Consider the following 14,724-nt stretch of genomic DNA (forward strand, 5'->3'; position numbering starts at 1 on the left):
GTGCTGGTGTTGTCTGCTGAATGGGGGTTTACAATTTTACTTTACAATTTTGTGAAGTAAGGAAGGCAATTCAGTTAAACAGTATAGAAATGAACCTTATAGAAAAAAAAATCTTTTCCTGCTGACTCAGTAAAAACAATCACTGGTATTTGATGTCAGTCGGTGAACACTTGAGCTCACAGCTGAATGCGAGGGGCCCGTCTGTGATGATGCTGGTGGGGTACGGGCTGGGAGCACACACAAATAAATGAAGGCTCTTTTCATCTTCAGGGGGCTCATGGTCTCTGCTCAGAGATAACACGATTCTGAAACACAGCTCTTTTTGCTCCCATTAGCTTTACAACAAATCTGAGAGGGCAATATTATGATCCTCATTTACAAGTGAAGGAATTTCAAGATAATGATAAATTCAGGTTGAGAATGAGGTGCACCGTGTTGTAGAAATGCCAGGTGAAGGAGGGCATGGGAAAAACAAAGAGCAGGCTCTGCACATGAGACTAATAATTCAAAAATAATTTTTATTTTAACTTACATGATTGAAAGAGTGATGGATACAAATGCCACAAAACTAAAAGCACCCCCTTCGAGCAAAAATAAAATGCAGAAATGAATACAAAAGATATGGAATTAATTACTCATGCAATATTCAAAAAATTAGAAAAAAACCCCAAACAAACCAAACAAAAAACTCTGTAACATTTGTGATTTGACTTTCTGTAAAAAGAATCATTGCAACCATTTAACATAGACTATAGACATACATACTAACCGTAGACTGTACAAGGTACCTTTAAAATGAAGGATATATGCATATATATAATATTTATAAATATACAAATATATATACACATTATGACTTCACAGTTGAAAGAACTATTTGCCAGGAAGCCTGGCAAACAATTTTTACTTTTTTTTTTTTTAATTTTTTATTTTAAGTAGGCTCCACGCCCAATGTGGGGCTCAAACTCATGACCCTGGGATCAAGAGTCACACGCTCTACCAACTGAGCCAGCCAGGCGCCCCAACAATTTTTACTTTAAAATGGAACACGAGTTGTTCTTAAAGGTCTTGCTAAAATGTAAATATTTAAAAGACACCTAAATGATATTTTATACAAACACGTCCAGAATACAGTTGATACTCCACAGTTTAAATAACACTCACACATATTATTTTGAGATCTTGGCATATCCCATCATGTATACTCTTAAGAGGAAGAAAAGCTATTGAATGGTCTTGTAGTTTATTTAGAGGACTTGCTACCCTGATAGGGAAGCAATAAAGGAAGCTGTTGTTACTTTAACTATTTGGCCAAGAGATCCCACCCAGTGATGAATGATTTCTCTGGGGGCAGTGACGGTCCCTAGGGGCATTCTTCTCCTTCCTAATCTCATGGTAATTCCTGTAGAAGCAAGGACCACTTGGAATGTCCTTCTGCTCTCACCCCATTAAGAGTCCTCCAACTTCCAAGTACTTCTACTTCAAAGAGCATCACAGCTTTCTGAATCCATGACTTTTGGTTTTGATTTGTCATAGCAGCAAAATATCTCTATTGTAAAAGTATCATTAAAAAATGGCTCTTGTTTAAAAAAGCTTAAACTTTGAATGTGTTTTTTTTAAGGAGTACAGGTATAAACTTAATAAGGTAGCTCTTAGTCATCCACCTGTCTTTTAACCATGGAAACATGCTTTTGGGACTTTCAGGATGGAGAAAAGAAACAGAAGTAGTGGAGGCTTGAGGAAAATAAAATTAAAAGAAAAATTAAACTCTTACAATGTGTTGTTTTACCAAGTTCTGCAGGCAAACCTTTATTTGAAGAAATTCTTTTTTTGTGTGCTTTGCATTAAGGTGAAATTAGGTAGCTAACGGGGCCACTCAACCCTGAGAACACGACAGAGAAAAACTGCAAGGCGTAGGATAGGCATCAAAGCATCACGTGACTATTTTAGGCTTATAGAAGAACTTCCAAAAAAGTACAAAGATGGCTGTTTTAAAATTCCACACATATGCGATAAGATGGGCTCTTTAACTAAGTACTGTCAGACGCCATCGACAATAAAATCTACAGAGTACTACACAGCCCGATTCTACTGGCCAAAGGAAAAGTGGCTAGGTCCTGGAAAACTCGATTTTGAATTCTATCTATAACACGTTACATTGCCAGACAATCTCAACAGAGCGCTTCAAGTTGTAAGCATTCCCGCTCGACCCCAGCACCACTTTGATGAACAGGGCCATTTAGAAAGAGAGCTGTACGGGAGAGCGCATTAAAATGCCGTAGCGACTTCCGTCCCATGGCGCCCTCCAACGTGAACACAGTGAGGAAACTTGTCCAGTTGTTCATATGCCAGCCGCCCGTCTTCCCCTGCACACAGAACATCAAAAACCAACAGCAGTTGGAACGTGGCTTTCTCATTCATCCCTCAGGATAACAATACCAGTTGTTTGGGAATGGATCGCTGTGTAATTTTGCTGTTAACTTTACGCAGGGAAATCATCTTCTGATACTCTTAATTATGTTGTTTTCTAGGTAATGTTTAAATGACCAAGAACTTTTTTTATATGTTTTTTTTTTTTTTAAGATTTTATTTATTTGAGAGAGAGAGAGAGCATGGGTGGGGGGAGGGACAGAGGGAGAGGGAGAAGCAGGCTTCCCGCTGAGCAGGGAGCCCGATGCGAGACTCGATCCCAGGACCCTGGGATCATGACCCGAGCCGAAGATGGACGCTTAACCGACTCAGCCACCCAGGCGCCCTTTAAAAAAAAAAAAAAACTCCCAGTGCAGTTAACATACAGTGTTATATTAGTTTCTGGTGTACAGTATAGTGATTCAACCATTCTATACCTTACTTAGTGCTCATCACGATCAGTGTGCTCTTCATCCCCATCACCTCTTCCCTCCACTCCCACCCACCTCCCCTCTGGTAGCCAGCAGGGTGTTCTCTAGAGGTAAGAGTCTGCTTTATGGGTTTGTCTCTTTTGTCCTTCGTACAACAAGCAAGAACTTTTGAGGGAATGCCAGAGACTAAATGAATGTCAGGGTGTGAAACAGTAGAAGTTCTACGGGCATTTGATGGGGATAATTTCACACGATAGATTTCTTCCTGAGAAGTCATATGGATTATATTTTAAGTGCGTTAGGGATTTCAGTATGGCTGATCCTTGACTTCAAAGCATTGAACTTCGACAGGACTTTTACTTTTTCACATTACATATTGGCATATCTAAACGGTCTTTTGTAAAAGTCAAACTTAGGCTGTCACACTTGAGCTAAAACATTACTCTTTGCCATGGACCCATGTGGTGATCTGTCTACCAGCCAGCAGCTAGGTCACTTCCATCAGTAGTCATCTCGAACAGCCAACATTGATTTGCAAATTATTTGAACACTCCGTACCGTTTTTCCTATCTAAAACAATGATTAGGAAATGGGAAAAAAATCATAGATAACTAGTGATAAGAAGCAGGCGTTCATGCATTTAATACAAGAAGGACAAAGATGGGAGTATGAGTTGTGCTCAATCACAAGTTATTGCGAAGAAAAAAAAGATTCATGAAATGCTGGGACTACATTGATGTTAGTGGGTTTTTGAAAGGGTGTGTAATTATGGGTTTTATAATATATTGTAGTCCCTGAAAACAGAAGCCTCTCAATCAACCAAAAGTTTGTCTTTGCTTTTAGGGGGGGTACATTTAAGTTTTTCAGTAATACATCACATAGAAAAGTAGGGATTCGCCTGCATTTAAAAGAACATGATGAACTTTTCTCTTGGCAAAGGCCACCAATTTTTAGAGATTTCTGTTGATTGTTTCTGCATGCCTTGACTTTTCTGAGGCAAATGTTATATTTTTTCACCTTTTTTATTACTTTGGAGTAGAACCCTTTATTTGAAACGAAATATTTACACAAATCCCTGATACGTAAAACACTGAATACAGCATCTTTCCAGGTGATGACAGGGGGAGACAGAGACAGAGGGCCTGAGTTAGGCCCATTCCTACCTCGCCTACTTGCACATACCCTGGATACCTTGGCTAACTAACCCTATTTAAAAAAGAGCGAATACCTGGCCAGTTGCTAGTTTGCTCATGGATATATTGCAAATCAGAAGTGTTCAGTTCTTTCCCTAGAGTCCCCCAGAGTCTGGGTGGGTCAGGATTCCATCCCAGTGCTTACAAGTTCTGGGAATCCATAGGTGAGTTATGCTTCCATGTACCGCTCCCTAAAATGGGACTATTTGCACTTTTCCCTCACGGAGTCCATGGGACGATTAAATGAGCTAACCCATGCAGATCCCTCAACCCAGTGCCCGGCACAGAGCAAATCCTCTATAGCTGTACCCCAACATTACCACAGAGATACAACTGGGGCCCGTCTACGGGGCACCTCACCCTGACTAACGTCCAGTGGCCGATGACCTGTGTTGGCTCCTCCTCTGCTCTTTTAACAGCCCTGTGAAGCAGTCAGGGTGTTAGAGGAGAAGGGCCTGCGCTCTGGGATGTCCGGCATGTGGTTCCAAACCGGACTGAGATCTAGCCGGAGCACAATGGAATGGCCATAGCTAATGGGGAAAACTGCTCTGCCCAACATGGCAGCCACCGGTCTCGTGTGGTATGCAAGTTTAAGTGCTCACTACTCAAAATTAAATAAAATTAAACTTCAGTTCCTCATTCACAGTAGCCATACGGAAATGCTCCCTAGCCACCTGTGAATACTGGGACAGCCCCGTTACCAGAGGGGGATCCAGTGGATACAATGACTGATTCAGCCATCTGTGTGAGACTGTATTTGTGTATTAGGGTCAAAGGCGATTCAGAGCATTGAGTTCAAACTTGTTTCATGGTAGAATCACCTGGAGGCTTTTAACACAGTGCCGAGGCCCAATGGAAAGAGCATCTTTGGAAGCGGAGCCCAGGCATGGGCGCATCTTAAAGCTTTCTTGGTGATGCCAATGTGCGGCTGACATTGAGAACCACCAGCTGGTGGTGTGAGGGGGCACGGGGATTGGGGGGAGCAGCGCAGGGGAAAAGCCAAGGTGAAGGGGCGCCTGGGGGGCTCAGTCGGTTGGGCGTCTGCCTTCGGCTCAGGTCATGATCCCGGGGTCCTGGGATCGAGTCCTGCATCGGGCTCCCTGCTCCGCAGGGAGCCTGCTTCTCCGTCTGCCCCTCTCCCTGCTCATGCTCTCTCTCTGTCAAATAAATAAGTAAAATAAAATAAAAAGCCAAAGTGAAGCACGGATAAGGATGCCTCCCGGAAATGGTGCTGGGGGTGCAGCTTAAGTGAAGTTTGGGGCGCCCCCAGCAGGGCTCACGCTCTTCAGCTTGCACTGGGTGAAGAGGCGTTGCTGGTTCTGCGTTCCTAACGTCCGGCTTACCTTCAGTTATTTCAGGGCATGAAGGGATAAAGGAAGCTCGAACTAATAACACCCTGGGCACATTTTTAGGGAATTAAATCATTTGTATGCCTAAAACAGCCATAAGGAATAACTGTTTTATCCTTTAAACAAACATACGCTGGCTTGGATTTCTGTGCAGTGGATGATATATTCAATAGCAGAAGGAAGTGTTATTACTTCAGTAACTGTAAGAAAGGACGCCTACAATGGATGTGAGCTTCACGGTGATTACAAATGCCATGAGATTCCCCCTTACGTTATTAAGCTACTATAGTCAAGCCGGGGTGGCTTTTTTCCAACGAGTATTATCAACCGGATTAGATTTGAGGACTTTCGGGAGTCTAGTTTTTACACACTGAGAGCAGGTGTAGCATTAAAATAGCAACTATCTGTTATGCAGGATTAAGAAAGCCTCTCTCCACCCTCCTCACTCCCCAGCAGGAATAAAGGTGTGCAGCCTGGTGGGCACGGAGCTTTCTAAAGTGAAGTGAAGGGCAAGATTTATCTGGCTATTCCAGAATAAAAGATACACTTCACTTCTTTTCTCTGGTGTCAGGGCTCAGGTGGGCATTGGCCCACGGGGCAACCAGGGGTTCATCGGAGAGCCAGGGTGAGGCCCTGGGAGCAGGGGGTTAGGGCATACCCTGGGGCGCGTCTCCGCAATCTCAGCCACTCACTGCCCCTCCTACGAGGGCCAGCCCAACCTCGCCATCCCAGCTGGATTCCTGACTACTGTCTCAGCCTCCCGGTTCAAATCTATGTTCTTGATTCCAGAGAGCGCACAGACGGATCCATCTAGAGAGGCTCCAGAGAGCAACCCTCACCCTCTACACCAGACGGTGAGAACAGGGCATTGAAGCAAGATGGAAACTGACCAGTTCCTCATACCTGTGTGTGTGTGTGTCACACCCTGCGTGTGTGAGTGTGACATACGCTGTGTGAGTGTGTGTGAGTGTGAGCAGAGAGCCCACGGAGGGAAACTGCTCAAACAGTGCACACGGAACATCTCCTTTCACTTCCCTTCCTGAGTGCCAAAAGGAAACAATCGGGTAAAAAAAAAAACTCACCGAGAGACAAGAGGGTCTCGGAGGCCACGTTTCTGATTTCTTCAGTGTCGGACTGACACAACGTCACGAGCATTTTAATGCTTTCGGTGGCCTGCAGGGAGAAAGTCGTGAGATAGCGCTCTGACACTTCTGTCTGGGGTCCCCCGAGACGCAGTACCCCACAGCTGGTGCGGACGTTAAGGCCGTCTCCCCCGGGGGGCCCCACGGCTCGCTGAGTGTCATCCAGGGGCTGCGGTACTAGAATTTCCTGGGACGGAGCCCAGGGCGCGTGCTTGCAGGAGCCCCGACAATCTGCTAAACCCCTCATTTCCCAGAGGACACCCCAGAGGGCATCGGGAAGCCGGGAGACCAGCCTGCTTTCCAGAAGAGAAGCCACTCCTGGGAGTTCTTTCTGCTGCACCTCCCTGCTTCCAAGACAGCGCTAACGTACGGATTGTTAACGCTTAGTTTAGACCAAAACGGAGGCGCGGAGGAAAGGTCGGCGGTGGGAATTCGTCTGTGTTTACTGCGCATTCATCTAGCACTTTCCGAACCGGGCAGTTCGCCAGGCACGGGGGACTCAGCCATGAAGACATGGTTCTGGCTCTCAAGAGGTTACAGTCCCGTGGAAAGCCAGACGGTGGGACAGAGAGTCACTACAGGGCATGACATGGCTGGGAACTGTGACCTGGTCTGACCAGGGAAGTGTCCACAGAGGAAGGGCGGTCGTAGAGCAATTAGCCAAGTGGGGCAGTGGGGTGTGTGTGTGTGTGTGTGTGTTGGGGGGGTGGAGAAGGACATACAGTCCATGCGAGGGGCGCCCCTCAAAGACAGCCCTACAAGCCGCAGGAAGGGTTTGGGCCTTCCTTCGTGGAATCGTGGAAAGCTACGGCGGGGCTCGGGAAGCAGGGCTCGTGTTGTGTTAAGACGCTCTGACCGTAGCCGAGCACGCACGGCAGGCGTTCGGACTCCGGGGAGGCAGAGGCCGCTGGCGGGGAGGTGGCTCGGATCCGGTGCGCAGAGTGGGGAGACAGTGGACAGATGCGGCTGGAAGGACGCGGGCTGTAAAGGGCGTGAGGGTGAGCCGCACGACCCACTGAGATGACAGGGCTGGGGCGGGTGGGCTGGGTGCATCTGCGGGTGACCTGCTAGCGGACAGAGCCAGCAGCGAGCCGGCTACATGCTGGGGGGCTGGGGGGCGGGCTGGGGTCATCAGTGCACAGACGGGGACGGAACATGGGAGCGAGCGCGTGGAGGCGGGGGGGGCCTCGCGTGGGGTCTCTCGGCACAGCACCGGCCAGGGCCAGGGCAGCTGGAAGCGCAGGAGCCCGCGTGGGGCGACACAAAAAGCTGCTCCTGAGACTCTGACGAGCCAACAAAGGGACCAGAGGGCGACTATCTTTCCTGGGAGAAAGCCAGGCTCAGGTAGCGCTGGTGTTGGAGCGGGGGGACAGCTGACCGCGGTGGGCAGTGTGGGCAGACCACAGCTTATTTTAGCCCAGAGTGACAGAGGAGGGGCCCCACGCGGGGCTCGATCCCAGGGCCCGGGGATCAGGCCTGAGCCGAAGGCAGACGCCTAACCGACTGAGCCACCCAGGCGCCCCGTCCCTGCTGTTTTTTTGTACATGAGAAAGATTGGGGAAATCATCATGTCACCTCTCTTTTGGGATAAGGTCTACATTTCTAACCCTGACCTGCGGGCTACTGAAACACACGATTGTTTTCTGAAAGTTGTTGGCTCTAACAAAGTCACATTTAGTGAGCAATTTAAGAAACACAACAGGGGATCCTAGGGCAAGGGAGGGAAAAATAAAACAAGACAAAATCAGAGAAGGAGACAAACCATAAGAGACTCTTAATGACAGGAAACAAACTGAGGGTTGCTGGAGGGGAGGGGGCCGGAGGGATGGGGCAGCTGGGTGACGGGCATTAAGGAGGGAATGTGACAGAATGAGCACCGGGTGTTATATGCACCCGACGAATCACTGACCTCTACCTCTGAAACTAATAATATGTTAACTACATTGAATTTAAATAAAGATTTTAAAAAGAAGAAAAAAGAAAAAAGAAAATCAACAACAAAGATCCCCAAACAAATACACAGGTTCCACAGTGAAGGAAGTAAGATGCGCTGCTAACGCGGCGCTCCCGAGCACGGGAAGAGAGCTTTCGGCGTCCTTGGCCCCCGACTTGCTCCGAGCTGACCTGTCTGGGTCTCTAAGGCTGGGTTTTACCTGCAGGCTCTTCAGGGCCAGACAAGCTGCCTTCTGGAGCTGGAGGTTTGCCTTCGTCAGCGCTTCACAGTAATAGAGCAAGGCCTGAAAGAGAGGGAGGGACCCCGTTTGTGGTTTTAGAGCTATCGCCACAGATACGACATGTCACACTACCTTCAGAGCAAAACAAAAATCCACTAAAATTCATGTTTATTCAAAGAGCTGTCTCTTAATTCAATACGTTAATTGCTTATATTCTACCAGGTCACCGACACTGGGCAATCGAAGTTGGAAGATCCAAAGTTACGACTGCAGCTTTCCAGAGACCCTCAGGGCTAGCGAAAGTGCTCAGAGTGTTTAGAAGGAAGGCACAGAAGAGATGTGTTAGCTCCAGGGAACGCTGCGCGAGGCTAGGGGAGTCACGTGGAAGACAGTCACCTTCCAAAGTCACAGGGCAGGCTCAGGAAGGCGATGTGTGGACTGGCTGGGAAGGATGGGTTAGATGTCAGCTGGGAAGAGGACATCCCAGCAGGAAGGAGGAGTGGAGGAGGCGGGCCCAAGGATGCTCTGGATCAGAATCTCAACGTAAAAATTAGTTCTTATTTCATGAGAAAGCTCGTGTCTTTCTCCATGCCTTATATTTCTTAGATTTGTCTCTTGCACGGCCACACGTCTTGTCAAGGTCTTGATTTCATGCCTGGATCACCAGCCACCACATTTCTGCTTCCAGCACCTGATGACGAGGGATCCCTTCTTCAAGAGCACGTGGCGTCCATCAGGAGCCCACCGACTGGCCCCTCTCTCAGAAGAGCAGAGGCCTCCCTTCTTTGTTTGTGCCCAGCATCAACGGGGAATGCCTGCCTCCTTATGGGCATTTCCAGATCCTGCGAAGTTGGCTCAGCACCCCCTCCAGCTGCCCGCTGTTCCTGCCAGGCTCACGGATGCGCCCGGGTGCCGTCCTTCGCACAGGGGGGCCCTGTGAGCTCTGCTCCCCCTTGGACAGACCTCGTTCCTGATGATCTTCAGAACTGGTTCAAGAACCGGGCCCTGCTTCACCAACCACCTTGGGACCGGCTCTCTACCGTCTTCTCTCTGATTTCCTATGACTTATCTTTTCCTTGGTTCTTACTAAGCTAATTATCATTACTTACATACATCTGTGTTTATAAGCATCAACATTACTTTTTTTTTTTTAAGATTTTATTTATTTATCTGATAGAGACAGCGAGAGAGGGAACACAAGCAGGGGGAGTGGGAGAGGGAGAAGCAGGCTTCCCGCCGAGCAAGGAACCTGACGTGGGGCTCGATCCTGTGACCCTGACATCATGACCTGAGCCGAAATCAAGAGTCAGATGCTTAACCGACTGAGCCACCCAGGGGCCTCTGGTTTTTTGTTTTTTAAATTGATTTAATTCCTAGCACCTAGAATGAATAATACTCTATACATAGTGAATGGCCCAATCAGATCTGATGACACCATACAGCCTGGATGAAAGAGCGTGAAAGTGTCATCAACCACCTGATGATGTGTTTGCTCATGACACGGCATCTAGCTGTGATTAAACACAGCCTGTTTTCTCAGTTCTATAGAACAACCTACTCTTTTAAAAAATGGAGATATAATTCACATACCACAATATTCACCCTTTAAAGTGTTTGACTCAGTGGTTTTTTGTGTACTCAGAAACCATCATCACTACCTCATTCCAGATCATTTCCATCACTCCCCAAAGAAATCCTGTACCCATTGGCAGTCATTCCCATTGCTCCTCTGTCCGGTTCCTGGCAACCACTGATCTCTGTCTCTCTCCCTGGATTTGCTTACTTTGGACATTTTGTGGGAATGCGATCACATAATACGTGGCCTTTTATGTCTCGTGCTTTCACTGAGCATGATGGCTTCAAGGTTCATCCGTGTGGAAGCCTGTGTCAGCACTTCATTCCTTTTAGGCTGAATGATATCCCATTGTAAGGAGAGGTCAGATTTTGTATATTCATCAGCTGATGGACATTTGGATTGTTGCCACTTTTTGGTTGCTATGAATTAATAATAATACTAAATGTTCCATTTCACTTTGGCTTTTGCATAGTCCTCATCAAGTGGATGAACTTGAGCACACAATGATTCTCTATTTTCCCATTTCCCTCTGGTACGCCTCCCAAGAGCCCCCAGGTTTAGCCACCAAGCCAAAATTTAACCAGTTCCCCAAACCATACATTCCAAGGCTTAAATGGCCGATAACAACTTAAATGGTCCTTGCTCTCAGGCGTGTTTGCATTATAACAATGATTCCAGAGGGATAAGGTGCTGGATGTGGGCCTGGGTCAGTCCACCACTGGTAGTAGGATCTTTGGATGAGACTTCTGGACCATACTGTCCCTTTGAGCAAGAGGACTGAAACTCTGTTGGCTTGAGCGGGAAGTGGGCACCGTTTTCCGACTCGACAAAGCGTTCGGCACTTCCCTGTGCCTTGCAGAGACGTACAGTCTCACAGAACAAGTAAGCGTCACCTTGCTCACTTGAATTTGAGCAGTTGCCCAAGAAATGGTGGCTGCCACGATACTCAGCTTGGTAAGAGTTCCAGGAAGCCAACAGGAGGTGCCCTGGGAAGCAAGAAGTCCCTGTCACCTTGCAAGGTAGTAAGCGTCTCCTCTGGCGGGTCCTAGATGATTACAGGAGCAACAACACCCCAACAGACAGAAGAATAGATATTTCCCACTTCTTTGGGTCCGGGGAGGAGGGGTGAGTAAAAAGCATCAAAAATGAACCAACATATGTCTAGTTTGCTTCAATACCTATGGTTTTCTGAAGGTTTGAGATCTACAAAAACACCAGCTCTCACCGAGGTAGCTTTGTACGGCTTTAGCCCTTCACATCTGGTGGCACAGAATTAACGTACCAACGTTTGCTGTTTCATACATGAAAAGATGGAAAGAACTCAAGGTTTGGGGAGGGCGGGTCAAACACTTCTAGGTGGTATCTAAGTTGTTCCTCTTAACTAGTGTGCCACCTAAGCCATCTTTGGTTAGTGAAGGCTCATTCGTGAGAAATGAATCCAAGACCTAAGGATGAGAGTTGAACTGGAGACGCAAACATCCCATCACTCCCTAGCTTAGCTAATGCCTTAGAAAAGTTAAGCCCTTCTCAGAGTTCAACATTCGACCTTTCCAAGGATAAGAAGGGACCAGTTTAATTTTCTTGAGCTGATCTGAGGACTGACATGAGTTATCTTTTATTTTTTATCTTTTAAGACTTTATTTATTTGAGAGAGAGAGGGACGGGGCAGAGGGCGAGGGAGAACCAGGCTCCCCACTGAGCAGGGAGCCTGATGTGGGGCTTAAACCCAGGACCCCAGGATCATGACCTGAGGCAAAGGCAGACACTTAACCAACTGAGCCACCCAGGCGCCCCACGAGTTAGTTTTTAGAACAACTGTTCAGATTGTCAAGGGCTCCCAGAGGACCAAGGCTGCCGTCTGTATAGGGCCCCTGGGTGCTTGAATCACAGATGCTTGTTACCCCTGGATGGTACTGAATGAAAGCCCCGGACGAGGTATACCACCTCTTCCCTGGCAATGAGGAGCGATAGCTTTTAAAATTAAAAATATTCTTGTTCTTTGAGCCAACAGTTTGATAACTTGACCCGAAACTACTCATAAAATATGTGTGCATGTATGCTCACCATGATATTTTTCAGAGTGGGGAACTAGACTAATGCCGATCAATATGGAACGAGAAAATAAATTATGGAATATCCATACCCTGAGATGTACATTAATCCATCAAATGGGATGAAGTAGATCAACATGTTCTAACAAGGAAAATCACCATGATATAGTACATTTAAGAAATCAGTTACACAACAGAACAGTGTGATCTCATTTAAGGAAAAAATAATTATATATGTGAGCAGATACGTAGAAAAACATTGGAAGGAACATACACCAAATTATTAACAGTTCTCTCTGGGGGCTGGACTTACGGGCGCTCAAATATTTGCAGTATATTTTTGTAGTTTATGTGGTGTTACAGATTATATGTTATTAATAGGCAGAAGAAAATTATTTTGATAAAAAACAGATGGCAAAATATTCATAGTAAATGATAGAAAATTAAACAAGCTTCTGGCTTGATGTCCACGATTTGGGGCTTTACCTTTTCCCTGAAATGCTCATCTCTGGAGGCTGCGGCCAGGTAAAGCATCACAGCCTGGCTCACTTGGCTGTCATTCCTCATGAGCAGCAGGGCCAGGGTCCGGAGTACTTCCTGCTGGGCCGGGAGGCTGCTGGGTGCGAGGTCATTCATGGCCTGCAGCAGTTTCTCATCTCTCAGCGATTGCAGAGTCTGAATCAAGGAAACTAGCGAGTAAAAAGAAAGCAGAATACCTTCTAGTTCCATCCACGTCATTGCAATAAGCTTCATGCCACGCTCCTAGGCTGGTGCCCATTCTTTTCATTTCCTGGATTCCCAGCCGGAGATCTGGTTTTCCATCCTCCCTCCTTTCCTTATCAACATGTCACTGCATCTGCCTTCTTGTGAACCCCACTTCTGCTTATTATCATGAAAGCACCACCAAAAAGGGCAACCTAAAATAGTACTGCCTGTAGACTTGATCCCACTAATGGCAAATACAATACACTAATGAAGAAAAGAAATTACATCAGTAAATCATTCAGCAGCTTCTCGTCAACACTACACCCCTGCTGGGTGATTGGGATGCTCTTCATAAATCCCCGCTTCATTGCCAAGAGGCTCGCTAATGTTAAGGGTCCAAAAGTCATTGAAAAGGCAGATCTGATCCCAGCTGTTGACTTGGGGGAAAAGGAAAGGTTCCCATCACTAAAAACTATGACTGAAAAGCCCGGAGCGGACTCCAAAGGGAGCCAGCGCACAGTGTGACAAAGAACGCGTCCCACCTTGCTTGGCCAGCTGGTTCACGTGACTCTCGAGGTCGCTCACACCGTGGCTGGTAAAGTAACCGTAATACTGGAAAACAGTGATGACTTCCAAAGGGAGGCTGGAGGGGAGCAGAGGCTCAGCCCGGTCCAGGATTTGGGAGACCAGGGTTCGGAACACTGGAAGGGAAAGAGGGGAAGCAGCTTTGAGGAGACATGACCATTCATTCGTGTTTTACTGAGGTACATGGCAGGGCGCAGTCCGGCAGGTGAGCCGATCCTCAGAGTGCGGCTGCATGAGTTTTGCATCTGTGTGTACACACACCTATGTGACTGCCATCTGGGTCAAGTTACAGAGCACGGCCGGCACCCCATAGGGTGAGCTTGTGCCCCAGAGCACGGCCGGCACCCCATAGGTGAGCCTGTGCCCCCAGAACACGGCCGGCACCCCATAAGGTGAGCTTGTGCCCCCAGAGCACGGCCGGCGCCCCACAGGATGAGCCTGTGCCCCCAGAGCACGGCCGGCACCCCACAGGGTGAGCCTGTGCCCCCAGAGCACGGCCGGCACCCCACAGGGTGAGCCTGTGCCCCCAGAGCACGGCCGGCACCCCACAGGGTGAGCCTGTGCCCCCAGAGCACGGCCGGCACCCCGTAAGGTGAGCCTGTGCCCCCAGAGCACGGCCGGCGCCCCATAGGGTGAGCCTGTGCCCCCAGAGCACGGCCGGCGCCCCATAGGGTGAGCCTGTGCCCCCAGAGCACGGCCGGCACCCCATAGGTGAGCTTGTGCCCCCAGAGCACGGCCGGCGCCCCATAGGTGAGCTTGTGCCCCCAGAGCACGGCCGGCGCCCCATAGGGTGAGCTTGTGCCCCCAGAGCACGGCCGGCGCCCCATAGGGTGAGCTTGTGCCCCCAGAGCACGGCCGGCGCCCCATAGGGTGAGCTTGTGCCCCCAGAGCACGGCCGGCGCCCCATAGGGTGAGCTTGTGCCCCCAGAACACCGTAGGTTACTAATAATCTGACTTCTGTCAACACGTATTAGCTTCACTTGTTCTTGAGCATCATGTAAATGGAATTATCTAGAATATACTTTTTGTATCTGGCTCCTTTTACTCAACAAAATATCTGTGAGATTCATTTAAATTGTTGCTTGTAGCAGTAATTTATTCTTTTTAAA

At 47.9% G+C, this 14,724-nt stretch overlaps 1 protein-coding gene across 4 annotated transcripts in view; it reads right to left on the minus strand.

Annotated features, from left to right (window-relative positions):
- Positions 1-498: 498 nt before the first annotated feature.
- RIPOR2 (RHO family interacting cell polarization regulator 2) overlaps positions 499-14,724 on the minus strand; it is a 213,870-nt gene continuing 199,644 nt past the window's right edge. For all 4 annotated transcript variants that reach the window (XM_078055749.1, XM_036112200.2, XM_036112203.2 and 1 more), the window contains exons 18-22: positions 13,573-13,731; positions 12,812-13,014; positions 8,678-8,761; positions 6,465-6,555; positions 499-2,366 (exon numbers count right to left, since the gene is read on the minus strand). In XM_078055749.1, coding sequence (XP_077911875.1) covers positions 2,269-2,366; positions 6,465-6,555; positions 8,678-8,761; positions 12,812-13,014; positions 13,573-13,731 — 635 coding nt within the window. In that variant the 3' untranslated portion in view covers positions 499-2,268. The remainder of the gene's footprint in view (positions 2,367-6,464; positions 6,556-8,677; positions 8,762-12,811; positions 13,015-13,572; positions 13,732-14,724) is intronic.

The sequence above is a fragment of the Halichoerus grypus genome, chromosome 9 (assembly GCF_964656455.1).
Source record: "Halichoerus grypus chromosome 9, mHalGry1.hap1.1, whole genome shotgun sequence".
NCBI lineage: Eukaryota > Metazoa > Chordata > Mammalia > Carnivora > Phocidae > Halichoerus > Halichoerus grypus.